At 40.0% G+C, this 25,957-nt stretch overlaps 1 protein-coding gene across 2 annotated transcripts in view; it reads right to left on the bottom strand.

Annotated features, from left to right (window-relative positions):
- The window catches only part of POLR3B (RNA polymerase III subunit B), a 130,622-nt gene that overhangs the window by 42,430 nt on the left and 62,235 nt on the right, over positions 1-25,957 (bottom strand). For both annotated transcript variants that reach the window (XM_039514457.1, XM_039514467.1), the window contains exons 17-22: positions 23,183-23,257; positions 22,267-22,365; positions 12,504-12,631; positions 5,164-5,373; positions 3,302-3,460; positions 1,612-1,729 (exon numbers count right to left, since the gene is read on the bottom strand). In XM_039514457.1, coding sequence (XP_039370391.1) covers positions 1,612-1,729; positions 3,302-3,460; positions 5,164-5,373; positions 12,504-12,631; positions 22,267-22,365; positions 23,183-23,257 — 789 coding nt within the window. The remainder of the gene's footprint in view (positions 1-1,611; positions 1,730-3,301; positions 3,461-5,163; positions 5,374-12,503; positions 12,632-22,266; positions 22,366-23,182; positions 23,258-25,957) is intronic.

The raw sequence follows: 25,957 nt of genomic DNA, 5'->3' as shown, positions 1-25,957 counted from the left end.
CTGGGTATGGGAGGTCCAGATGCACAGGAGCTGGGTGAGCAGCTCCCCGTATAGTGACCCCTCCCCGCACAGCTGAGGCGTGATGTGGCAGGAAGCAGGGGAGGATGCTGAGCTTCCTGCAGCTGGTGGAGGTTTCTGGGGTGGGTCTGACACAGCCCCAGCCACTCCTTGCAGGGGAAGAGGAAATCCCAAATCCTCCCCTGTCTCCAGCCCAGCCGGGACTAGCAGCTGATCCTGGCTCAGGGTAGGAGCCACTGGCTGGGGTGTTCCCAACCCCGTGGTGATTTACCTCTCCACCAGCTGCTCTGCGTGCCTGAAATGATGTACCTGTGCAGCTAGGGAGTGGTGCATAACTGGTCTTGCAGCTTCCCTTTGCTTCCCTGTCAGAAAGTCATTTTTCTGCAGGGAAGCAAATACATCTGCAGGGGATATAAATTCTGTGCATGCACAGTGGTGCAGAATTCCTCCAGGAGCAGATATTAGTAAAATATGAGAGGTAGGGTATTATAATAGAAATGAATCAAGGAACAAACTGTTTTTGAGTTTGTTTATTTAAAAAAAAAATTAGCCAAACAAGAGTGAGAGTCCTTTGCATATACTAACAGGGAAGCTGCTCCAGACATAAGAAGATGAATCGAAGATTTACCAGGACATGAACTATCGATTGCTTTGGTGGTGCAACTTAAAGTTTATGTGGAAGGAGAATGCAGAGAGATTTGAGAAAAGTAGTTTGACACGGTAGAGTAGAGAGAAAAGGAGAATTGCTTTAGTGAAATACCAAATATCATCTGAATCATAGAAGCTAACCTAAAAGGTCAACGGAACCTCTCAGCCATCTTTGGTATGAGGCTCTCCTGTTATGGTATACAGACATGACAGCGGTGCCTGTTTGCCTGTAGACTACAGGTTTTCAGACCCTTCTATGGGGAAAACTGGCTGTCCTTCCCCATTCACTCACCTCCTGGGGGAGGACAACTAATCAGAGCTGCTACACAGGCTGACAGACAGCTCATTCTATCAGTCTGTGTAGCAGGCAGTGCACTGTCCCACACCGCCAACCTGGGTAAACAGAGGGTTGAACACTAGTGAAGCCCTCACTCCTTTGCTCTCAGAAGTGGCTGGGGAGCAGCTGCTTCCTGCTCACTCTGTGGCTACCCATGTGTGCCCTGCCCTTGAATGTACCTCTAACCTCCCACACCAGTGTCCTCATATTCCTCTGTCACCCCCATGTCCCCAACCTGTGACTCTGCCCACCCCCAAACACCAAACCTTGGGGGCTCAGCTCCTCCTCTTACAGTGTCATCTGGCAGAGGCCCTGATGACCCAACCACTTTCTGCCTGCAGGGAGTTTCTAGCTGCCACCCCAACTCCAATCCTTCAGGGGGCCAAAACGAACAGAGGTTAAGTGTCTAGGGACTTTTGAAAAATCCCACTAGGTGCCTATCTGCATCTTTAGGCACCTAAAAATTTGTCAAAAGTCTGGCCCATTCTACTGAATCTAACTTCTAAGGAAAATTTATGCCTTTTACTTTTCCAGCACTGAGCATATGCTACCTGTCCTTCCTTTCCTCACTTGTAGATTTTAAAGTAGGAGATTATAGTGTGACATACGTTACTGGTACATCTTTATACTGTGGCTGTTGAGGAACATTACTTCCTTCCAGAGGAGTCTGGGTCACAGTCGGCATGGACTTGTTCACAAGCACTTGTTTGTTTTCTACCTTTTCACCTAACAATAGAAAATAAACAAACAAACAAATAAATAGAAAACCCACAAGCATCGTGCAAGTATTTTTGACCTTCTACATCTATTCAGAAATACATTTTATAACGTTTAAAATGACAAGTACACTGGGAAAGGATGAATTGAGCAAGGCGCACGGGAAATGAGGTCTGTTATATTTGTAATGCATTGGCTTAAGAGACATATCATAATAGAGGAATCAAATTAGGACTTACCCAAAAAAGGGAACTCAAGTTGTTTTTAAGTTGATAACCATTTAATATGTCAGGGTACTAGGGACCCAAGAAAATATCTAAGATGATCTGGGGGTGGGGGGGGGGAAATCCTCCATTAAAATACTGCGACTCCTCTACACCTGCATTTCTTTTTTATATAAGCAGGAGTAAAACTGATATGTTTTGGTAGCTGATCTTCATACTTTGGACACTTGCATAACTCTCTAAAGAAAATTACATACGACACCGTTACCTTCTCCTCTCCCCCTCTGCCTTTACCAGCTTCTTCCTGTTCCTTCCACTCTTTCACTCACTTCATTTAAAAAAAGTCAACCAAGTTTGCAGCATGCCCACTGGCAGGCATCAATGTTTTAGCCCTCATCTGCACTGAAGCTCAATTTATGTTTGTTGACTGTTCAGGCTAAATTAGTTTCAACGGGGTTTGGCTAGCCATTATAGTCAAGGCTTTCCATTTGGAGCCAGGTACAATCCTCTCTATCCCAATACTTTTAAGTTACCAGGGAAAACAGGAACATTTTGAGAGCTTAAAAATATTCCAATGCCTTTAAAGAGCATAATTGGTACATTTTTAGAATAAAATTTCCTTCAGGGCTTCAGTGTTGAAATTAAATGTAGTGCTTTTACAATTGTTCTACCACTGGATCCCAACAGACTAATTTTTAGGCCACTTCCTAACTAAAAGATCCCCAATATTGGCAGGACCATTCTTACATAGGTATACATATCTACATTGTTAATTATAAGGGTATATTTAACCTTTTCCCACTCTGTCCTGCCAAAACATACTTTTAGAGAGTTAAAAGGAGCAGTCTCTTTTCTCTCCCTAAGTATCCTTATTGCTTGTTTGCAAATGTTGGTAGCTGTAGAGATGATACACGCAAAAATCGTAAGGGACACATTTTAAAGATGTAGATCTGATGACAGAAGAGAGACTTAAATAGTAAAAGTTCAATAATATTACAGATGTGAAGACTAGGAAAGTTAAGAGGAAGAAAACAAGTAGTGAGAGAATTGTTTTAACAATATAGTTTCATCATTTTCTGAGGTGTCAAAATACAGACATTTAAATTTAAATTTAGAGTTTCATTTTCACTCTGCATATTAAAAAAAACCCCAAAAAACAGTCACAGGTACCAGATTATTTTCTTAACTATAACTGTTTCTGCTTTCTAATGTCCACTAAAAAGATAGAGTACTCTAAGAAATATGAAATAATAAAAAGGTGCAAACATTTTAAAGCAAATTTATAAGAAATTAAATGCTAATTTCTCCTACCAAAAAGACAACTCAAATATCATTATTGGTAGAACGTCTTATATACCTGGAGAGCAAATACCATCAGCATCTAAAATTTCATGACGCCAAATTGGTTTACGTGTAGCTGCATCCAACATTGGACCCATCACTTTGTCGAATGTCTGATTTGTGTAGCGCTTCAGTGTACACTTGGCATTCTTATACACAAGACACCTTCCAAATCCTAAAATAGAACACAGAACCTCTTTCAAATTAATAATGTACAGAAATTATTTTATAATCAAGCAGTTCTCAAAAGAAAATTAAAAATGGTTAATTTAGCTAAAAATACAGGAAACAAATGCGTAATAGCTAAAACCCCAAAAAGGATTATTTTTAGAACACTTTCAGTATGTACAGCATTGTGCAATAGTCTTTGGCCTCAAGAAGCTGACAATTTAAAATCGGATCACACGCTATATATCAAAGGCATTTGACGATGATGGCCCAATTTTAAAGCTGTGCAGATTTAAAAGGAGAAGTTTGGCACATCTTTTCCTTTTCGTGGTTCTGACAGCTAAAGATTTTACTGGAAACTTTCAGTGGTAGCTGTTTGCTCAACAGGAAAGTGCCTATTTAGTGTTGTTTCATGTACCCCCCACCCCATGTTCTTTTTAAGTAAAAACAAACAAACAGAAAAGGAAGTTTGAATTATACATGTCTCCACAAAAATGGTTTTTTAGATGAAAAACTGTGTGCTCTTTAGAAAACTTTTCTCGGAAGCAATAGCTGGTTTACAAATCTTACCTGTCATTCCCATATTCAGAAATATAGTCAACTAGGAGCAATGCCTTCTAGTAAACTAATATTTTATCTGAAGGATAGCTGTAGCCATTTACAGTATGTCTATATCATTAGATTATGTCAAGTAATTCCTGACAAGCATCACATGGTCTTTAGATTTCCCTGTAAATGTTACCAGTCTACCAGAAAGGAAAACATTCAGTTTTAAATCATGCCTGTTGTTGTTTCAGAAAGAAAGGCATAAATTAAGTGCGGCAGACATTAATGCCAAAGATACATGTCTAGGAATACTATTATTGCTGCCTAGCAACAAGCAGGAGGCGTGTTAAGGAAGGGGTAAAAGGGAGACAGAATGAACTAATGGAAGAGTCTGGTTTTGGCCACCCGATACTAAAACTAACTCAATCAAAGTGAGAATTATTCTTGATTCTAAACAGTGCTGAAGAATATGTGCAGAACGAGTGACGTTTAACAGCAGGCAGCAGTACAAATTTTACTTACACACTAATTGAAAGGTAACTATGTTTTCCCACTATGTAGATTTTAAAGAGGACATAGATATTTGTTTTTCTCTATTTTGTTTGCTGGCATTATTTTCCTCTAGCATTAAGTTCATAATGACACAAAACTAAACATGCTCTCTTTCTTCTGCTGAATACATTCAAAAGTCTAATTTCATCTATCGCTTTCAATACTGGGGGAAAGAATGAGACTTTTTTCTCTCTGCTAGGCTCAAACAAAGGTCCAGGTCACCACTAAAAAGCAAGCCCCCCACCAACAGATTATCTAACACATTAAACTTTATGCAAGACAAATATTTTTGAAAAAGGATCGCTTATCCTTTGTTATTCAAGGTCAAAAGTCAGTCATTTGTTTTCATCATACCTATACTCATAGTTAACAAGCATCTTGTGTAATTTCACCACAAAAACACCATGTTCAGGCACATATATATGTACACACAGACATCCTCTCCCACTATATTTATAGAAAAAAGCATTTTACGAAGTTGATTTCCTAATTTTAAAAGTTTTAATCTTAATTTAGGCAATATTAATTCAATAAGCATGCAATGTAATAAAAACATAGGTTATTGTGCTTGCTTTACACAAGTGACAAAGAATACGCCCAGTTGTTTCTTACCTCTGTCCAAGGAGGCCTTGTTTAAGACAAGAGCATCTTCAATATCATAACCACTGTAGCTCATCACAGCAACTGTGGCATTCTGTCCAGCTGGCAGTTTCTCAAACTCTATCAGTTCAATGGTTTTTGTTTTAACCATTGGCTTTTGTGGATATGCTAACAGATACATAAGAGTATCAATTCTGTTCCGTTGATTGTATCCAATGGTACCTATATTTAAAAAGAAAAGCAATACCATGAAAACTTATTTTACTGCTTGAAATATTTTAGATGTAAATTATCAACAAGTAAAATAAACAATGCTACATTTCACAAATGTAGGTAACATATCTGGCAATGCAAGGTCTTCAGAAGAAACAGGAAAAAAAAAACCAGAAACCTTACAATTCATATTAGAGATTGTGCTGAAATAACTTCAAATTTTTTGTTAAAAAAAGATTTAAAATGGCTTTAAGATTCTAACAAAGATCCTCAAGAAAATCCTGATCAATTAAAAACAAAAACAAACAAAAAAATCAAAACAAAACAAAAGCCCCCAAACTAAACCTCAAGGTAAGTGCCTGTGTTACTCTGAACTAGAGCAGGTTGGTAAACGTCTAGCCCTGAATAAGTCAACAAAAGCCAAGTTCATTTTCACTGTTTTCTGTTAATTCTTAATAATTGCAGTTGTTGAGAGAGGCTGTGGGCTTGATCCAAAGCCCATCAAAATACATGGAAAGACTCCCATTGACTTTGAAGGGGCTTTGGATCAGCATCTGTGCGCTCCACATCATATTTACTTCCTTTTCTGGGTAATAATTAGTTCAACGGTGTGTGTTAGAATGTCCAAAAGCATGAATAAAGCATGCAGTTAGCAGCAGCCAAGACCGATTTACTTTCTGAAGTTATCAGAGGAGTCACTGCTGGTAGGACTACAGTAGAAGTTCACCCTCCATCTATTTGTCTTTTTACATGAAATTACTTTTAAATTTACGGTTCAGAATTCAACACTTTGTATAGACCTCCCAGCTTGATACTGAGATTCTGGCCATTTCCCACCAGACTGCCAAAGTGTCTTCTGAAATCTGTGAAGAAAAAATAATTAATACCCAGCGGGGGAACATAAACTGTTGTGTAGCAGAACAATAGTGAAAGCACTCGTATGTTACTACTGTTTGCTGTGCGAGGCCCTGTGCTAGGTCTCCAGGTCATTTATAACTTATGATCTTCAAGAACTAAATACAAAGTATGTTTAAAAACCATTTAGCAGTTATGCCCCGTGGGCTAGTTTTTCAAAACGTTTGCCTTGCCTGCAGTTATTTCAAAGGGACTGGTTGCTACTGTTAGGAGAAACGCAACACAAAGATTTTGGGCTGCCAAACAACACACCAAAACACAATTCTGCTAGTAGTGTTATGACAAAAATATGCTTTATATACAAATACTTGCACTAAGTATCTATATTTGAGAAAATACTACCAAAAAAACCCAAGTATCTAAAATGGCAACTGTCATAGTCAACTCCCAAGGTTTGCCCTCCCCTCGATGCTATATTGACTGTCATAAAACACTTCCAACGCAGTCCCCTTCCCAAGGCAGAGGGAGGGACAGAGAAATACTATAGTAGAAGATGGCAGCCCTCTCTGCTGGGTCCCACAAACTATCCTGATTTCTTGCTCTTTCCTGGAGTCTGCAAAGTGGCTGTGGAGCTCTGGAGTGTCAATATTGAAGAGCGGTCCAGAGTGCAAGTGAGGCCTTGGCACAGGTGATAAATGGCTTCAGTGGCATCTTACTGGTGACCAATTTACTTTCTTCTTGGGGAGAAGAGTGATTCACCATTTGTTCGGGGAGTTTGGCAGAGGCTGTTCCTCCCTCACTCACTTTGCAATGGGAGGGGAGGGGAAGAACTGGATACTTCAGCCGGCATCTTGGGTACAGAATCAGGCTTGTCATTTACCACCATGGAACGGTCCACACCCTGAAATTCCTACCCACTGAGACAACTTTTCAGACAACTTCGTCTTACTTTCCTACACTTTGAAAAACTGAAGTTTCTCCTACTGCAGAGCATGGGGATAATTTCCCCCAATGAAAGAAACTCATTTCCACCTCTATCTGAATAATCCTTTTTTTCTAGGGTGGGCTGAATCTGTGGCACTTACTACTCAAACAAATTAAGTTTTCAGGTGATCCTAAATGCAGTTCCCGATTCTTCAGTGGAAGTTGTTCCTGAATGAGAAATACACTTTTATCGTGGCTGTGAAACACATACACATCGTTCCTCACCTCTACCTCTTAAGGGTTTTATGCTCTCTTGTTATGTTATAGCAGTGGCTCTCAAGCTTTTGTACTGTTGACTCCTTTCACATGGCAAATCTCTGAGTGCGACCCCCCCCCTTATAAATTAAAAATACTTTTTTATATATTTAACACCATTATAAATGCTGGAGGCAAAGCGGGGTTTGGGGTGGGAGCTGACAGCTCGTGACCTCCCATGTAATAACCTCACGAAACCCTGAGGGGTCTCGACCCCCAGTTTGAGAATCCCTGTGTTATAGGCTATATCTGCCATGTTCCAGTGGCAAACCAGGGAAACCAAGAAAGAGGCCAAGGTTTATGGTGTTCAACCACAGCTCAACCACATACCTGCAATCTTAGTAATGTTCAGAGAGAAAGTGCCTTGTTTCCTAAAGTTGTGAGTGATGCCATTATAAATCTTGGGAAATTCTAGTGGAAATTTACTGGGCGTGAATATTATGGTTTTCTTTCACAATGGATATTCCTTATCTTTAAAGCTGGTATTTCATCACACCAGAAGGTAATTTGAACTCGATTATTTTTTTGCTTACATCACATTTGAATGGGCATGAATGACAAATTAAATGGCAATATTTTTGAGCACCAATACATACTGTTAGCTTTCCCAGCCACGGATGCAATAGTGCTCACAATAAAAACAAAGAAACAGGAAAAAAGCAAGTAGGGGTGAGATGCCCCAGTAGGAATGTAATTGATTGGAGGAAAACTCACTCAAGCATAAAAGTGAAATGTAAGCGTGCAATATATCAGCAGTAACCACCCTTAAAGGGTGCATCCTATACGAAAGGTAGCTCTCATTGAACTAGTACGAATATTAGTTCAATGAGCGCTACCTTTCGTATACAGTACTGTAGCTGCAATAGCATGGGGAGTGACAGCATAGCTTACCTGGGTTGCATACAAACCCACCCGAACCCTGTGGATATGTACTCACTGCTGCTGTCTGTGCTACCGTGGCTACACTACCATTTATTCTTGTGCTCTCTCACTGAGCTAGTGCAATCACGTGTACACGAGCTGGGAACCACACCCCTGGCTCACAGTGCACAGTCACAGAATGCCTTCCCCCCCCTGGCTGCCAAACCACTAGCCTCCTCTGTTTGTTTAAACCCCATCCAAAACTTACAGAGATAGGAGCTTTTTTTCCCCTCCCTGAGGTCTGCTGTGCTGCAACAAGGCCTCCATGTGGGTGTTGGAAAGAAGGGAGCCACTTTTTGCGGATACAGACTAACACGGCTGCTACTCTGAAAACTAACATTTATGTCTACTTTCTAAAAGGAACAGGGCTTTTGTTTACTTGCCTCAAAAAGCCAAGCAAAGTAAAAGCACAATGAACTTCAACAAATGTACAAAAAATAAAGTATGTTTAAATATGAACCAAAAGGAGCATTTTTGTGGGTCCCAAAAGAAGGGATTGCTGGTACTTCTGTATTTCCATTTACTTCACAGCAAACTTTCCACTCCTTCCTTTCTGCAGGGGCATGGAGCTGATAGAATGGAGCTCATTGGGAATTTTACATGCTAGGTGTTTCCTGGCTGGGATAATTAGTATTTGAAAGATCCCTTTTGGGGGGGTGAAGAGGGAGAACCACAACCTGTTAGAGATTATGGGTAAATTGGGACAGAGCATGAAAGCCTGGCTCAGTTTAGGCACTACTGTGCCTCCATCCATAGAGCGAAGATCTGGTAAAAGAGAACGCACAGTGTGCAGCACAAATGCTGCCCCTCGATGGCTGGTAGCAGAACCCAAGAATAGCTTGTACAGACCAGTAATAACCCACATTGGTTTTGCTTTTGTTTGTTTGTTTGTATTCTTCCCCCTCCATCCCCCGCCAATAAACTGTCTGTAGAAAATGCTGAGACACTTTACTTCTCAATACATTGAGAAATACATCACAGATGTTACCTTAAAAAAAAAAAAAAGCTATTCTCAGAGTTGCAATCTCCTTCCTCAGCCCATTTGTGAGAATTGGTACTAAATTTGATCTGTAATATACCAGTCATCAGGGACCTCTACAGTTCTCTAGGAGCAACTGACAATATGTAGATGGCAACGGTTCTTAGTACTAGAAGAATTATCTGCAGACGTCTGAGTAGAAGTCATCTTTGTCCACTTTTTTTTTTTTTTTTTATGGCTGCTGCGGGGAGCCCCGGGCCCTTTAAATCACTGCTGCAGCCCTCCCACCGTTACCTTAATATAACGGCGTTTCACCTATAACACAGTAGGGATTTTTGGCTCCCTACGACCGCGTTATATCGGGGTAGAGGTATATAAATAAAATGCAGTTGACTTTGTAGTAGAAAAAACATGTGTTGCATTTCCTGACCACAATCTGTGTTTGTGCAGCACCTAGCACAACAGGGTCCAGGTCCATGACTGGGACTCCTAGGTGCTACTGTGCATTAAATAAATAAATAATAGGTTTTATTCATCTCTATTTTCAGAGTCTTTGATCCTTATAGCATTATGCTAGCCACATATGGAACATTACTAATGCAGGGTATTGAATTATAATCTTAATAGCACACCATTGTCTTAAATTTGAAATTATTTCTGTACTGCAATGTGCACATGCAATCAGAAGATCTTGCAATCATAACTGTACTTGCAACCTAAGTAGAGGTAACACCCCCATCCCTGCATTATGCTACATGCATCATACTGTACATCCTCTGGATAAAGTGTGTTCCCACCACTTGATTGAATTCCGTATTACCTACTATTGAGTGCACCGGCACGTTAACAAGAACACTCATTCTGTCCATGAAATATATTTTTCAGTATAGTACATTTAATAGCATTATCCTGTAGAAATGCTGACTTTGAGATTTTAATAATCTCCACATTGCCAGTTATACTGCATTATTAATTTAATTCCTAAATTGAGGGATCCGGTCAATTTATCCCTGCTTCTCACCCATGACATTACTATGTTTCTGATTGAGGAGACTGAGGACTTCCTTCAAAGCCTGTCAATATAGCTTCCTCAAATCAGCAGAGCGGTCAGTGTTGAGCAATACAAGTCCCACCTTCTCTCTAGGGAGGCAGCATGCTCTCTCAATACTCCCAGTTCTTGACACCACAGGGAGTGAGTGGACATGGGTCCTTCCATATGGCTATGCAAAGCCAGTAGGGGAGAGAGAACATTTTAAAGCGCAAAACAAGCAACAGAAGTTTGAAGTACTTGTCAGCATTTGTGTAAATACAAAAATATATGCAAACAAATGAAATCAATTACATGAATATCCTGCAGGTTTCATTTTAATACAGCTAATCTACAAGCATATGTAACAATCTTCTACAGCTAGATATCACCTCCACTTAAAAAAAAAAAAAAACAAGCGTACACAAGCTTTTCATAAAGACTCAGGGTGTTTGCCGATATTTCAGTGTACAAAGTAACATACAGCCAGGTCATGTGCCAACTTTTAAAATGTGCTTTTATCTCACTGCTTATTCTTTGGAGTCAGGTGTTTTGTAATAACAAACCAAAACAAAGGCTTTTTTTATTGCTAAAGATATTCAATGGCTTTTGTGTTCCTAGCGTCAGCAGTAACGTCAGAGGATTGTATCCAAGGAGCTAAATGTGCAAGACCTAGGGTCAAAGCAGCTGAATACACCAACCTCAGAAAACACAGACAATGAATTGCAAATGACACTCAAAACAAAACGAGAAAAAAAACCTTCACACAGAAAACTACAAAAGAACTCCACAGATACTGAATTGGCTTTCTGTACACACTGATCCTGCTTAACTGTGTGTGGTAACTAACCAAACGTTCTGAGACTAATAGTCATAAAATAGAGACTCTTTTGGGGGAAGGAAACAAAAAAAAAAACTTGTAAAGGAAAAAAATTGCCTCGACTTTTTCTTTTTTAAAGTGGTAATGCATCTCTTGTTATTTTAATTGACAAGTATTTTGACACATTAAAGTTGACCATTAAGTACAAGGCAGCTATTCTTTCATTAATTCTCCTAGAGGATTTTCACAAAAGGTGTGCTGTTTCAATTTCAGAGTCACATCACAAAACAAATGATTTTGTAAACCTAACATACGAGATCATTTTTTTTCATGACACATGGGGTTCTTTTACTGTAATCTCAACTTGTCACAAACACACAAAATGTAAAACTGACACGTACAGCTGAAGTCTGAACAGGGCAGACTGAACTGATGTGCTGCCGTTCAGGTTTTCATTGGGACTTGCTGTGGCTTGACAAAACAGTACATTAGTTAGGTGTGCAAGTTAATAAGAAAATGTTAATGGTGGTTTAGCTACTTATCAAATGGCAAAACTAGAACCTACCTAACGTAAGATGGCAGTTAAAAGAAACCGTACCAACTATTATTAATTTAAAATTAATTAAAAACCCATGTTTAAAAAATTAACTTCATTTCTTGTTTCATTGAGATGACACCATAACTGTCTCTCCCAAAATAAAGCCACAGTATTTTATATTTTGAAGTGAGAGGTCACTGAGGAAGTACTCTCCCTTACCAGAAAAGACAGAAATTCTTAGTGCCATGGTATTGAGTCTTAATGAATATATATTAAAAAACGGCAGTAGTCTAACTATTCAGAGAAAAATCACTTCTCCGTGCTTTCACTCTCTTTGTGCAAACACTTTTTTTCCTCTTTTTTGTTTGGAAACCCACAGCACACTGCAGTATAAAAAGAAAGAAAAAAAAACCACTCACTGCCAATCTTCCAGCTATGCTGAAAACTTGAAAGTAATGACTGTTACAAAAATAGGAACAATAGTGTTATAGTTTCTTCAAATTTTCTTTTGAAGTATGAAAATCCCAGAAAATTGGACTCCATTTTACTAAGCTATTTCTTAAATAACAAACAAACAAAAACATATGAAAATTGGAACAAAGTCAATTTCTCCTGGCATCTACGCCATTGCTCATAAGAAATGTTCTAATTTCCTCTGAAACATTTTAAAATGATCTAGTAGACAAGAATATTTGTAGTATTTTAGGCTGTGTGATGTTTAAAATGACAACATTCCAATCCTGAAGCAGAAAAATCTTACCCATTGCTTGCTTCCCCATAGCACACTGGTAAGTGTTTCTTGGGGACTGGTTATGGTGAGGATATGGAATAAGCCCAGCACAGACGCCAAGAAGCGTGAAAGGTTCAATCTCCAAGTGTGTTGTATCTCTTAAAAAGAAAACATACATTCTGGTTATATTACACCTTTAGACAGCAGAATGACATGATTTTACTGAATTCATTTTAGTAAAGTCTGATAAATTATTTCAATTTAATTTGTTACCATTCAGAGAAATTTAAGTGAGTAAAACCTAAAAGCCTCAATGACAAATTCTAATATATTTTTATTCAAAGTTTTAATTTGGGCTTTCATTGGGTCCAAACGCAGAGAGGTAGAAAGGACGAAGGGTACAAATTTACATGGGCAAATAGAAGGAAAAAAAAGTAAGAGTAAACACACTGACCATAGTATCCAACAAGATATAAATAGATGTTATTTTATATACGAGTAGTGCTTAATATAAACTACAAAATAAAAAGGGAGGTCGCATAAGAATGTCCAGAAAGAGAGTGTTTAAAAAATTCCAGAGAAATATTTTTCTCACTTCTGATTACATGTTCCAACAAGCTAAAAGTCTATCATGAAAGATGGAAACTCGGACTCAATCATTGTGAAACCCTGACCATTTATTCCTACCCTTTCCCACACCCTAACTTTTAAACCAGTTACTGATCCCTGAGAGGACTTTTCCTTTTATCCCATGACTGCTTACCTTGCTTAAGAGCCTTTTGTGTGAGACCATGTCAAAAACTCTCAAAGTCCAAGTATACTATATCCACTAATCAACCTTGTCCACATGCTTGATGACACCCTCAAAAAATTCGAATAGATTTGTAAATGGAAATCAATCCCCAAGCTCACCAAAGTCATATTGACTCTTCCCCAACATACCACGTTCATCTACGTGTCTGTTCTTTACTACAGTTTCAACCAGTTTTCCTGGTACTGAAATTAGGCTTACCAGCCCAGGGCTGCCCAGAGGATTCAGGGGGCCTGAGGCAAAGCGGGGGAGCTGCGGTGCTTGTACTCACCCGGCGATGGTCTGGGTCTTCGGCGGCAGGGGGCCCTTCAGTCACTCTGCGCCTTCAGCAGCACTGAAGGGCCCTCTGCCACTGGGCCAGGGCTCACAGGGCCCCTCCGGGCCCCACTTACCCCCACCCCTCTGGGCGGCCCTGTACCAGCCTGTAATTGCCAGGATTGCCTCTGAAACCTTTTTAAAAAAAAAAAAAAAAAAATCAGCATTACATTAGCTACCTTCCAGTCATCTGGTACAGAGGCTGATTTAAGTAACAGGTTACATAGCAACCTGCCTTGGGAGGTTGTGGAAGCTTCTTACTGAAGGTTTTCAAAAGGATGCTGGATAGCCATCTGTCTTGGATGGTTTAGACACAAGAAATCCTGTATCTTGGCAGGGGGTTAGACTAGATGACTCTTGCAGTGCCCTCTAACCCTATGATTCTAGCACAGTTAGCAGTTCTACAATTCCATATTTGAGTTCCTTCAGAACTCTTGGGTGAATACCATCTGGTCTTGGTGATTTATTACTGTTTAATTTATCAGTTTGTTCCAAAACCTTCTCCAACATCTCAATCTGGGATAGTGCCTCAGATTTGTCACTTAAAAAAAAAAAAGGCAAAGGCTCAGGTGTGGGAATCTCCCTCAGATCATCTGCAGTGAAGACTGATGCAAAGAATTTATTTAGCCTCTCTGCAACAGCTTTGTCTTCCCTTAACACTTCTTCAGCAACTTGATCGACCAGTGACCCCATTGGTTGTTTGGCAGGCTTCCTGCTTCTGTTGTACTTAAAAAATTTGCTCGTCGTTTTCGTTTCTTTTGCTAGTTGCTCTTCAAATTCTTTGCTGACTTGCCTAATTATATCCTTACACTTGATTTCCCAGAACTTATACTCCTTTCCTGTTCTCCTTAATAGGCTCTGACTTCCAGTTTTTAAAGGATCCCTTTTTTTTTTTGCCTCTAACCACCTCTTTTACTCTGCTGTTCAGCCATGGTGGCATTTTTTTGGTCCTCATACCGTTGTGTTTTTTTAAATTATTTGGTGTATACATTTAGTTTGAACCTCTATTATGACGTTTTAAAATAGTTTCCATGCAGCTTGCAGGAATTTCACTCTTGTGACTGTTCCTTTTAATTTCCATTTAAGTAGCTTCCTCATTTTTGCGTAGTTCCCGTTTTAAAAAGTTAAATGCTGCTGTGGTGGGTTTCTTTGGTATTTTCCTCCCTACAAGGATGATAAACTTAATTATTTTATGGTCACTATTACTGAGCAGTTCAGCTGTATTCACCTTTTGGACCAGATCCTATGTGACATTTAGGATTAAATCAAGAATTGCCTCTCCCCTAGTGGATTCCAGGATTAGCTGCTCCAAGAAGCAGAAATTTTATCGCTGCACCCTGTCCTGAGGTGACATGTATTCAGTCAATAAAGCAATAGTTAAAATCCCCCATGGTTACTGTGCTTTTTGTTTTTGTAGTCTGTCTCATCTCCCAAAGCATTTCACAATCACCATTCTGGCCAGGTGGTCAGTAGTATATTCCTTCTGCTACACTCTTATTAATCAAGCACTGAATTTCTGTCCATAGAGATTCTATGCTACAGTTTGATTTCTGATTTTTATTATATTTGACTGATTTCCCCCCCCCCCACACACACACAGTGCCATTCCCCCACCAGCGTGACCTACTCCGTCATTCTTATATATTGTGTACCTCAGTATTACTGGGTCTCATCGTTCCACCAAGTTTTTGTGATGTCTATTATACCAATAGCCTCACTTAATACCAGGCACTCAAGTTCACCCATCATAGTACTTAGACTTGTAGCTTTTTTATATAAGCACTTATAAAATTTGTCAATTGTCTGCCTTCATGTGATATAACTGAATGGGACTCTTTCATTTGACTGTTCCTTTTCAGTTTCTATCTATACTTTACCAACTTCTACACTCTCCTCTTTATTAGGATATAGAGTATGCGCTTTAGTAAATCCTCCTTTAAGTGACGTCTCTGTCCAAACCATGTACTCCTCCACACTTGTTGGCTTTCCCACAGCCCTTATTTTAAACCAGGGGTAGGCAACCTATGGTACGCATGCCGAAGGCGGCATGCATGCCGATTTTCAGTGGCACTCACACTGCCCAGGTCCTGGCCACCGGTCCGGGGGACTCTGCATTTTAAATTTAATTTTAAATGAGGCTTCTTAAACATTTTTAAAACCTTATTTACTTTACATACAACAATAGTTTAGTTATATATTACAGACTTGTAGAGCGAGACCTTCTAAAAATGTTAAAATGTATTACTGGCACGTGAAACCTTAAATTAGAGTGAATAAATGAAGACTCGGCACACCACTTCTGAAAGGTTGCTGACCCCTGTTTTAAACAATTCTGTACAATCTTTTTAATTTTACATGCCTGCAATCTGGTTCTGTTTTAGTTTACATGGAGCCCATCCTTCCTGTATAGGCTCCTCCTTACCTAAAAGGTTCTCCAGTTCCTAATAAAACTAAATCCCTCCTCTCAACACCATCGTCTCATCCACATATTGAGACCTTGCAGTTGTCTATCTGTCTAACTGGCCCTGCACGTGGAACTGGAAGCACTTCAGAGAATGGCTGTCCTGGACTTTTCTCTCTTACCTAGCAGGCTAAATTTGGCCTCCAGGATCTTTCTGCTACCTTTCCCTAGGTTATTGGTACCTACATGTACCATAACCAGCTCCTCTCCAGCACTGCACATAAGTCTATCCAGATGTCTCGAGAGGTCCACAACCTCAATTCACCATGCAGTTTTCCCGGTCATCTATATTTTTGATAATCAAATCCCCTGTTAATGTTACCTGTCTCTTCCTAGTAGCTGGGGTCCCCTCCACTGGAGGGGATCCTCAGTGCAAGAGGATACCATAACATCACCTGGGAGGAGGGTCCCATGTCTAAACAAGACTATGTGTCACGGTTGATAAAACACTATGCATCATTTTATAAAACTATACACATGGTGTCCAAAAACACCTTAGAAAGCTGAATGGTGGGGGGAGAAATTAAGAAATATAGGCAAGTTATAAAAGGTACACTTTCAAAAGATTTGATAAGCGTTGGTGCATCAGAGAAAATTTGTTCAACATGGAAGGAGCTGCAGAAGAGAAAGCTCATGCACAATAGATAAATAGGCCATTTTATGTGGAGGGACAGAGGTGTCCAGCCCTAGACAAAGATTAGATACAAAGTCGTAAGAAAGGCTGGAGCAAGTCTATGGTTTTTAAATCAAAGTGGGCAATTATGAAGCAGGGAATTCTGAAATAGGGCCAAACACTTTGAACACATTTATTTTTAAAGCACATATCTGTGGCAGTGCTCCAGAGTCATTACATAGTGTGTGGATTTCAGGTATACGCCATATGGTGGCTTCCCAGTGGGAGCTGGGCACCCAATTTGAAAATCCCCCCACGCTCAGCCCTCTTTTCTTGCAATGTGGGACATCTCATATGTTGGCTAAAATTGGTAACCCGAATTGTGTGTTTTAAGACCGCCATAAAACAGAAATAATGGCAAGATCTTTTTAGTTGCAATATATTGCAAGGGATGGCAAAGCAATACAACTGTGAGGTGGATGAAGAATCCCCAATATATACTAGCAGGGAATGCCTGAGGACAACGACTAGCTGGAACATTCCATCATAGCATTGCATGCTTTGCTGGGGAAATTAAAACCCTTATAAATAGTTTAAGAAAACTAGCTGTTAGCCTCAGACTTAGAATCATAGAAGTAGAGGACTGGAAGGGACCTCAACAGGTCATCTGGGCCGGTCCCCTGCACTCCACACAGGACTAAGTAATAACTAGAGCATGTCTGACAGGTGTTTGTCTAACCTGTTCTTTAAAACCTGCAAGGGTGGAGAGTTCACAACCTCCGTAGGCAGTTTGTTTCAGTGCTTAACTACCTTGACAGGAAAATCTTCCTAATGTTCAACCTAAACCTCTCTTGCTGTAATTTAAGCCCATTGCTTCCTTGTCCTACCCTCAAGGGGTTAAGAACAATAATTTTTCTCCCTCCTCCTTGTAACAATCTTTTATGTACTTGAAGACTGTTGTCATGTCCCCCCTCATTCAGACTAAACGAACCCAATTGTTTCAAACTTTCCTCATAGGTCATGTTTTCTAGACATTTACACTCTCTCACCAGTTTGTACTAACAGTAATAGTTCTGCTTATATTAATTTGAGTAGCTTGGAAATTACTCACTGGCATGTCAACATATGCTACTGCTCTGCATTTGACAAAACAGGCATGTTAAATGGAGATCTGTCTTAGGAAATACGAGTATTAAAGCATCACCTGCAGATGAGCAAATCCAGAATAGCAGGGCTCTTGATCAGGTACTTTGATTATTCATCACACATTATATTGGTACAACCAAAACAATTTAAAGGACATTCTTAGCCAGGTAAAGAGATTTAGGGATAACTGTAAATAAATTGTATACTAGTTCCCAGTGTGATGCTAAAACTGACAGATTTACTTCATTTATATTCAGAAACAACTATTGTATGGCCAGGGTGTTATAGCAAAATTACTGGATAGATTTAGATCAAGTTTAGATGTGTTCATGGATAATGTAATAATCTTCCATACTTATAACAGGTAATTTAAACTAGATGACCAAGTAGGGTCTCGTCCCATTATTATGTAAGAGTTATCTGTGATTCCATGCAGATTGCCAGGAATGCTCCAGGCTACAGTCTATTCAGGTGCCTTGTAGTTACTCTTTTCAACTGCAGTATGATCTGAAGGCAATTAACTTTGCCATCAGTGGTAATATGTTCCTTTTGTCCTGATCTTTGCTGATGCACTCAGGAAATCAGCCAAGAGCCCCCCAGAGCAACTTGTTAAAAGTGAAAGGGCACAAGAAACAGCAATGCAATTAATTGATGGAATGACTGTTTCATTTGGCAAAGGTGGAAGATACCAGGGGTTTGATCCAGCTCCCCTGAAATCAACGTGAGTCTCTCCACTGACTTCAGTGGAGGTTGGATCAGGCCATAGGACTTTTGAGGTATGACTACGCTGCAATGTAAACCCAGGCTCACAGCTAACTCCCCTTGTGTCTACACTGCAATTGCACTAACCCAGGGTTCAGACCAACGGTCCCAGGGTCCGCAGAGCCAGAGGGTCCGAGCTCAAGTCAAGCCAGGACCCAGGGTCTGAGCCCTATTGCTATGCAGTGTAGATGCAGCCCTGCTTGACTCAGGTCCTCGGAGTCATCTGGAAGAATCCCACAATTCCATGTGAGAGCTTCCTTAGTTCTCTCTAACCAACAATCTGCAATGCACTCTATTGAAAACAGAAGCCCCACCTCCAGCAAACGGCAGATGCTCAGGTCTGTTCTGATCACTGCTCTGTAAGCACACTATCAGAGAATTACTTGCGTTTGCAACGAAGAGCAAACCACTCAAGCAGTAAAGTTTTCCCACAGTGCACCACGTTCCTAGGGCTAGAGAGGCCACACTTTGGGGGGGATGCATATGTGTGATGATGTATAATTGAAGATGACCATTTATATCATTGTTGCTACCAGAGTTTTACAATTGCAACAAGTCTTATACAAAGTAGGTCACGTAAGGTACAACTTTTCTGTTAATAATCTGCTAAGTATGATCTTGTTTATATGCATGTATCATCTTTGTACCTGACTTCATGAATATTTGCTATGTATTTGTATCTCAAACATGTGTTTTGTTCTTGGTTGACGCCCTCAAGGTAGTTTTACATCCCATCTAGCCAGCCCAGTGTTGATGAACCTTTCAATTGTGGATGGACCACTCAGGTGGTGACAGGCTATTAAAGGAGATCAGCTCTTCAATGAGTCTCCCTGCAAATGCCTAAAATAGCAAGGAGCCAATGGGTCACCCCTGTGACTTATCAAAAACATTTAAGGGCATGTGATGTGGAAATGTGATCTAGGCCTCCATCTTTGTCAGTAACTTTCCATACATAGGGATTGTGGGCTTTGTTTGGAACAGTAAATTTCCATGCACATGGCAGAGAATATAAGAAACACCTGAGACATCTCCATTTCACCATTTTCCTGCTCCAATTCTCTGGACTGTGGTTTTACAATGAAAAGGAGTATTTTGCACTATGGACTTAGGATCTCCCAATCTTTTGGAAGTTACCAGAGCAACTTTTGCAAACCAGCAGTTTATTCCATCACTGCTACAAACCTGATACAAGGACTTTGCAATCACTTGTGTGTATATATGATCTATTAACCATTTATAACTATTCTTTTCTTTTATTCATAAATCTTTAGTTAGTTTACTATGGATTGGCTGATAGCGTGATATTTGGGTAAGATCGGAGATAAATATTGACCTGGTGGTAAGTGTCTGACTGATCCTTTGGAATTATTAGAACCTCACATATGGTGAATTGGGTTTTCAATAACCTCTTTCTATATTAGATCTGATTGTTGGGATGGGAGCCAAGGGCTGGAATGCCTAGAGGGGATTGTGTTTGGTTAACCAGTGTGATGCTGCAGAAGCTCTTTTGTTACTGGCGTGGTGAATCTAATTAAAGAATAAACCACCAGTTATTGGGTACTGTCTGCCCTGTTTCTTGCAGTTTGCCCTGAGCATGGCATTCTCAGTGTGATCCATTCCAACCCCCTCCGGTCACAGTACGGACTCTGGGACATGGTTACTTTGACTCAGGTCTGTGCAGTGCTGTGTGGATGCCAGAGCTCAAGGTTCGAGCATGCATCAGAAAATTCTTAACCTCAGGTTAAAATACAACATAGATGCTCAAGCTCAAGGTTCCCTAACACAACTCTGCTGACTAAAGTCCCACTAACCCTGGGCTTATATTGCACTTTAGACATACTCTTGAAGAACTGTAAAAATCATGCAGCGTATATGACAAAGAGATGTTTCAGAGAGGTAACTTGGGATATATTAGACCTGGCTTTTGAGTCAATAGGATATTCGCAGCTCAATAAAAGCCTGAGAAAGTGTGAATTAGTAGTCTGGAAAGAAGGTTGTTTTAGTTTTAGTGCTCTTTGGCCACAAATAGGCAGACACGGTCTAGAAACTCTGAAGTACAGAAACAAGGTACCTGTCTTTAGATGTGGATGGATTTAAAAACAAAAACAAAAACCTAAAAAAACCACACCCCCTTAAAAGCTCTCTAAAGACATTCCAAAGTAGACTAGCATAACAGGATACATAATGGTGTGGTATAAAAGTTTTATCAGGAGCTGTTTGGATGACCTGCATAACTATTTAATGGTTTGGCCAATTATGAGTATAAGATCATGAAAAACCTCACACTGATTTAAAAAAAAAAAATCAAAAAAAAAATCACATATTCCATGTTTTTGTGGGTTAGAGTTTATAACCTTAATTTCTCACAAAAAAATCAAACACTAAATTCACTTATTTGTGACTATCCCATAGATGATTTAGGATTGCTGTAATCACAAATTGTTTCCTAAGCTTCTATTATCTCCTACTTGTACACCGTTATAAACATAAGCAAGAGCTTGGTGTGGAAACAGTATCACCACAACATAGTTAGGACCCTACCAAATTCATGATCCATTTTGGTCAATTTCATGGTCATAGAATTTAAAAAATAGTAAATTTCATGATTTCAGCTATTTAAATCTGAAATGTCATAGTGTTGTAATTGTAGGGGTCCTGGCCCAAAAAGGAGTTGGTGGGTGCGAGGGTCCACAAGATTATTGTAGAGGGGTTTGTGGTGCTTCTACCCTTACCTCTGCGCTGCTGCTGGTGGTGGCGCTGCCTTCAGAGCTGGGCAGCTGGAGAGGGGCAGCTGCTGGCTGGGAGCCCAGTTCTGAAGGCAGAGCCACTGCCAGCAGCAGCAGCACAGAAGTAAGGATGGCATAGTGTGTCATAGTGTGTATTGCCAACCTTACCTATGCAGTGCTGCCTGCAGAGCTGGGCCCTCAGTCAGCAGTTGCCACTCTCTGGCCATCCAGCTCTGAAGGCAGCAGCGCAGAAGTAAGGGTGGCATGGTATGGTATTGCCACCCTTACTTCTGCACTGCTGCTGGTGGGGTGCTGCTTTCAGAGCTGGGTACCTGGCCAACAGTCACCACTCTCTGGTCACCGAGCTCTGAAAGCAGCACAAAAGTATAGGTGGCAACAGGGGCGGCTCTAGGAATTTGGCCGCCCCAAGCAGGGCGGCACGCCGCAGGGGGCGCGTTGCCGGTCACCGGTCCGGCGGCTCCGGGGGACCTCTTGCAGACGTGCCTGCGGAGGGTGCGCTGGTCCCATGGCTCCGGTGGACCTCCCGCAGGCATGACTGCGGAAGGTCTGCCGGAGCCGCCTGCTGCCCTGCCGGCAAAATGCCGCCCCAAGCGTGCGCTTGGCGCGCTGGGGTCTGGAGCTGGCCCTGGGTGGCAATATCACAACCCCTCTAAAACAGCCTTCTGACCCCCTTGCAACTCCTTTTTGGGCAGGGCCCCCAATTTGAGAAACACTGGTCTCCCCCATGAAATCTGCACAGTATAGGGTAAAAGCACACAAAAGACCAGATTTCATGGGGAGAAACCAGATTTCATGGTCCATGACGTGTTTTTCATGGCCATGAATTTGGTAGGGCCCTAAACATAGATAATGAACTTACATTTCAGAGAACAGAAAGGAAGAAGGCTATAATATACATATTTTTATTGTACCAGTATTCAGTCTGAATGTACACTTACTTAGTAATTGTATGTTCATACAGTGCAATGTTGCAGTCATTTTCCTCGTTCACGTCCAAATATTCAACTAGGCCTTCATGCAAAAAATCTTCAAAATTCCTGTAATTGCGAAAAGAGGCACACACTGAGAAACACTTTATTCGTATGCAAAAATAAAGTTAAAGTTATTAAAAGGAATGGACTTTTGTAAGGAAAGCAAACTAAACAAGTGGTCCTCATCTGCACTGAGTTACACAGATCTGAGAGAATTCTCTCTAAATATTTGAAGCAGAAAAAACAATCTCTCTTACTTGTTTGCTTCAGGGGGATTCTTTTTTAAAATAGCTTTAATATTTTCATCATATCATAAAGGTAAGTATATTTTGTGGATGGACTAACAAATTTCCACGATTTTGCAAAACTGATTAGAAACTAAACTGAGATGCTTATATATGTATAATATATATATTATACACCTTCTCTCTCAGACATGTGTGTACTCTTTCAAGAGTGATTAGTGATTTTTAATGCCTCAATTTCTGAGAGCCCAAGCTCACACTCCTGATTAAAGGTGCCTGATTTTCAGAGAGCAGGTGCTCAGCATTTACCGAAAGACTCTCTAAGGGGTCTCAAATCAGGCACCAGAAGTCACTAGTTGCTTTTAAAAATTTAGGTTATACATTTATTCTAATAACCACATATCACAACCTCAAATCAATAGCAGAATAAGAGTCATGACTTTTTTGTATTTGATTTAAAAAGCAGAGCATATCTGCTATTCTGATTCTTCATTTACACGTGAGAGCAGACTTCTCCCGTAAACATCTAACCAGCATTGCAATATCACAATAGAGCTCTTAATTCAGTCAAGGCATATTGTTATTACATTTACAGATGGAGAGGAGTGGGGGCCAGACAGTCCTGTTGAGTAATTTACCTGTATCCCTGAGCAAGTTCTTCCATATGCTTGTCTGTAACTGCAGGTTTTTGCTTCTTTACAATTATATAGGGTCTAAATTGGAAAAAGCAATGTTGGAGTGGATATACACAGAATTAATATAAATATAAATTAAAGGTAACTTCAATGCATATGACAGCTGGTTTGTAAATCCACTTTTGGAAACCAAGTGCAGACGTAGAAGTACACATCTTCTTAAACATGGTACTCATTTAAAAGAAGTAGAAGTGTAAGTAGATTTATCTGCCATTTAGTTAATGTATTTATGCAGCTATAATTAGCCAGGCCATTAACTTGGATTGTTTTAAATCTGAGTTTTATAGTACCAGTGCAAGAAATCTATGCATCATATACAACTTCCCTCCAGAGTATAAACAAATGTTACTTTTAAAAGATACATATGACATATTAAAATAAAGTTTAGAACTACATTTTAAGTAGATACATTAAACCTACAAAATTATTAAATTGGTTGCTTTGAAATATTCAAATTTTCTCAACAGTACCAGACTAAAAATAGTTGTAAACTCCTTGAGACGGGGTGTTTACATATCAGTATTTTAATCAGCGCTCAACAAATATATATTTAAGTTTGAATAGGACACATTTTGCTACTAACCGTTACCTAAAATGATATAAAATACAAAGAGCATTCACTATGTGCTGCAGTAGATTAATCTATAACTTTTAGCAGCACATGAATCTCTGGAAGCTTCACCACCACGAGGAAACACTGACACAAAGAATGGCATGCAAGATCAAAACGTCAAGGGCTGTTGCTATTTGGACAAGTTGCTCTTGCAGAGTGCAGCAAATAAGTACAAGATACTTGTGCAGTCTGCTCTGAAGTCCAAATAACTGTTTGAGGGCTAATGAGCACTTTGAAATGGTTAAGAAGAGGATCTGAACAATTGCAAAGGAAAAAAAAAAACTCACAGGAAAGTAAACTGGGTAAGTTTTCTTGGAAATCCACATTATTTCACTTGATGTTGCCTTTTTTTAGTTGGAACACAGATCAGATGTTTTGCCGGCCTGCCAGATCTGAAGTTTGATTTGTACTCGTAGTGTTTGAATTGGAGAGTTAATTTCTCTGCCTTTGAGTTCATTCCTGTCTGCGGATACTACTCAACCATCGCTGCCAGGTCTGACTTATTGCTGGCTCACACTGATGGGACGATTTTTGAGGCTTTGGAAAGCCTCAAATTGCATCAACCACCATGTTTGGTTTTTAAAAGAAAGTTACCACTACTAGACAAGATGATTGCCACTTTTAGGCATGAGTATTGCTGCTGATTGACTTACCTATGAACTGTGCACACAGTTAGCCCAAGCTAAACCATGCTTGTATTATTCCTCATCCTCTCTCTCTGCCCTCCATTCTTGTTTGTTCATCCCTCTGTTGTGCCTTGTCTTTTAGGCCCTAAACTCTTTGGGGCTGGAAACATCTTTTATTATGTATGGAAGTACCTAGCACAAGGGGGCTCTGATGTGACGGGGTCTTTAGGCACCAACATTACATGAATAATATAGTAATTTTAGTTCAAATACATAGCTATTTACAGTCTCGAAACATTGTTACCTTTTTGTAAGACGTTCTTGTCTGCGTCTTCCTGCCCCAGCTTGTTTTGGCAACTCACCTCTTTCCCTTCCCTAGCATACAGTTATGTGTTGAATTCAAGTGCTCTCTTTCAAACATAAATTGTAAGCTTCTTGGGGCAGAAACGTTTCTTTTATGTTTGTCAAATGGGAACTACAGAAATAAGTCAAAATAGCGTGACATGTTTTCTTTGAATGAAAGCAAATAAGTACATCCCATTCGACACCTTTATCTAGCCCAAAGGATATCGACTTATTTCAAAAGAACTAGTTACAATTAGAGTAAAGCCCTGATCCTGCAATGTGATGCTGAAGACAACAGGGTGCCTTGTGGATATGTATGCACATATTCCTGCAGGACTGTAATTTATGCGTTTCTTATAAAAACGGAAAATAAAAGAAAGAAGAAAAAAGTGACAGTATTTCAAATATACTTATACCAAAGTTGCTAACGTTTTATTTCTTTGGGTGGTAGGAGGGACATTTTTACTTTGTTTTCACTTCTGTTCAGAGTCATCTATTCGAGCAGCAGCTTGTTTTTTTAAACTTTGTTTACTCAATTGCACATTTATCTACATTAAGGCTGAGACTTTCAGAGGAGCCAAGAGGTCCTCAAAGCCCACTGAAATGGAATGGGGATTGGGTGCCTAAAACCCCATAGGCAACTTTGAAAACCTGATCCTAAAAGACACACAATATGTAATGGATAATTAAGTTATGTTCTTTAGAAGGATTTTTGGTGAGAAGTTGTAACAATCAAGGTCCAGATAACCCCAGGGGGAGAACAAAAGGTTTAAACCCCCAAAATGAGCAAGTGAACTAAACGATTGCATACTGTATTATTGTAGTATACAAGTAAGGTCTTGTGAAAGCTTGTAATGTTCTGAACTTGATAGTCATTAGGAGATATACATACGGAATGTAGTTATGAATCTATGTATTTATGAATATAGAAAACTGTGCTCATAATCTGTACTAAAACTGTCCTGCTGTTGTTGGAGTAAGTAGTGAGGCAGGGAGGGGATCTCCCCAAGCCAGATGTTTACATGAAACCAGCTTCAAGTAACCATTCATTGTCCAACTCGAGAAGAAACAATGATGGACCACCAGAGTTAATGAGACAACATGGAGACACCCTGGCTATCAAGCCAAAAGGGA

The sequence above is a fragment of the Mauremys reevesii genome, linkage group 1 (assembly GCF_016161935.1).
Source record: "Mauremys reevesii isolate NIE-2019 linkage group 1, ASM1616193v1, whole genome shotgun sequence".
NCBI lineage: Eukaryota > Metazoa > Chordata > Testudines > Geoemydidae > Mauremys > Mauremys reevesii.
The sequence above is the reverse complement of the archived record's forward strand: the minus strand, read 5'-3'. Positions and strand labels throughout refer to the sequence as shown.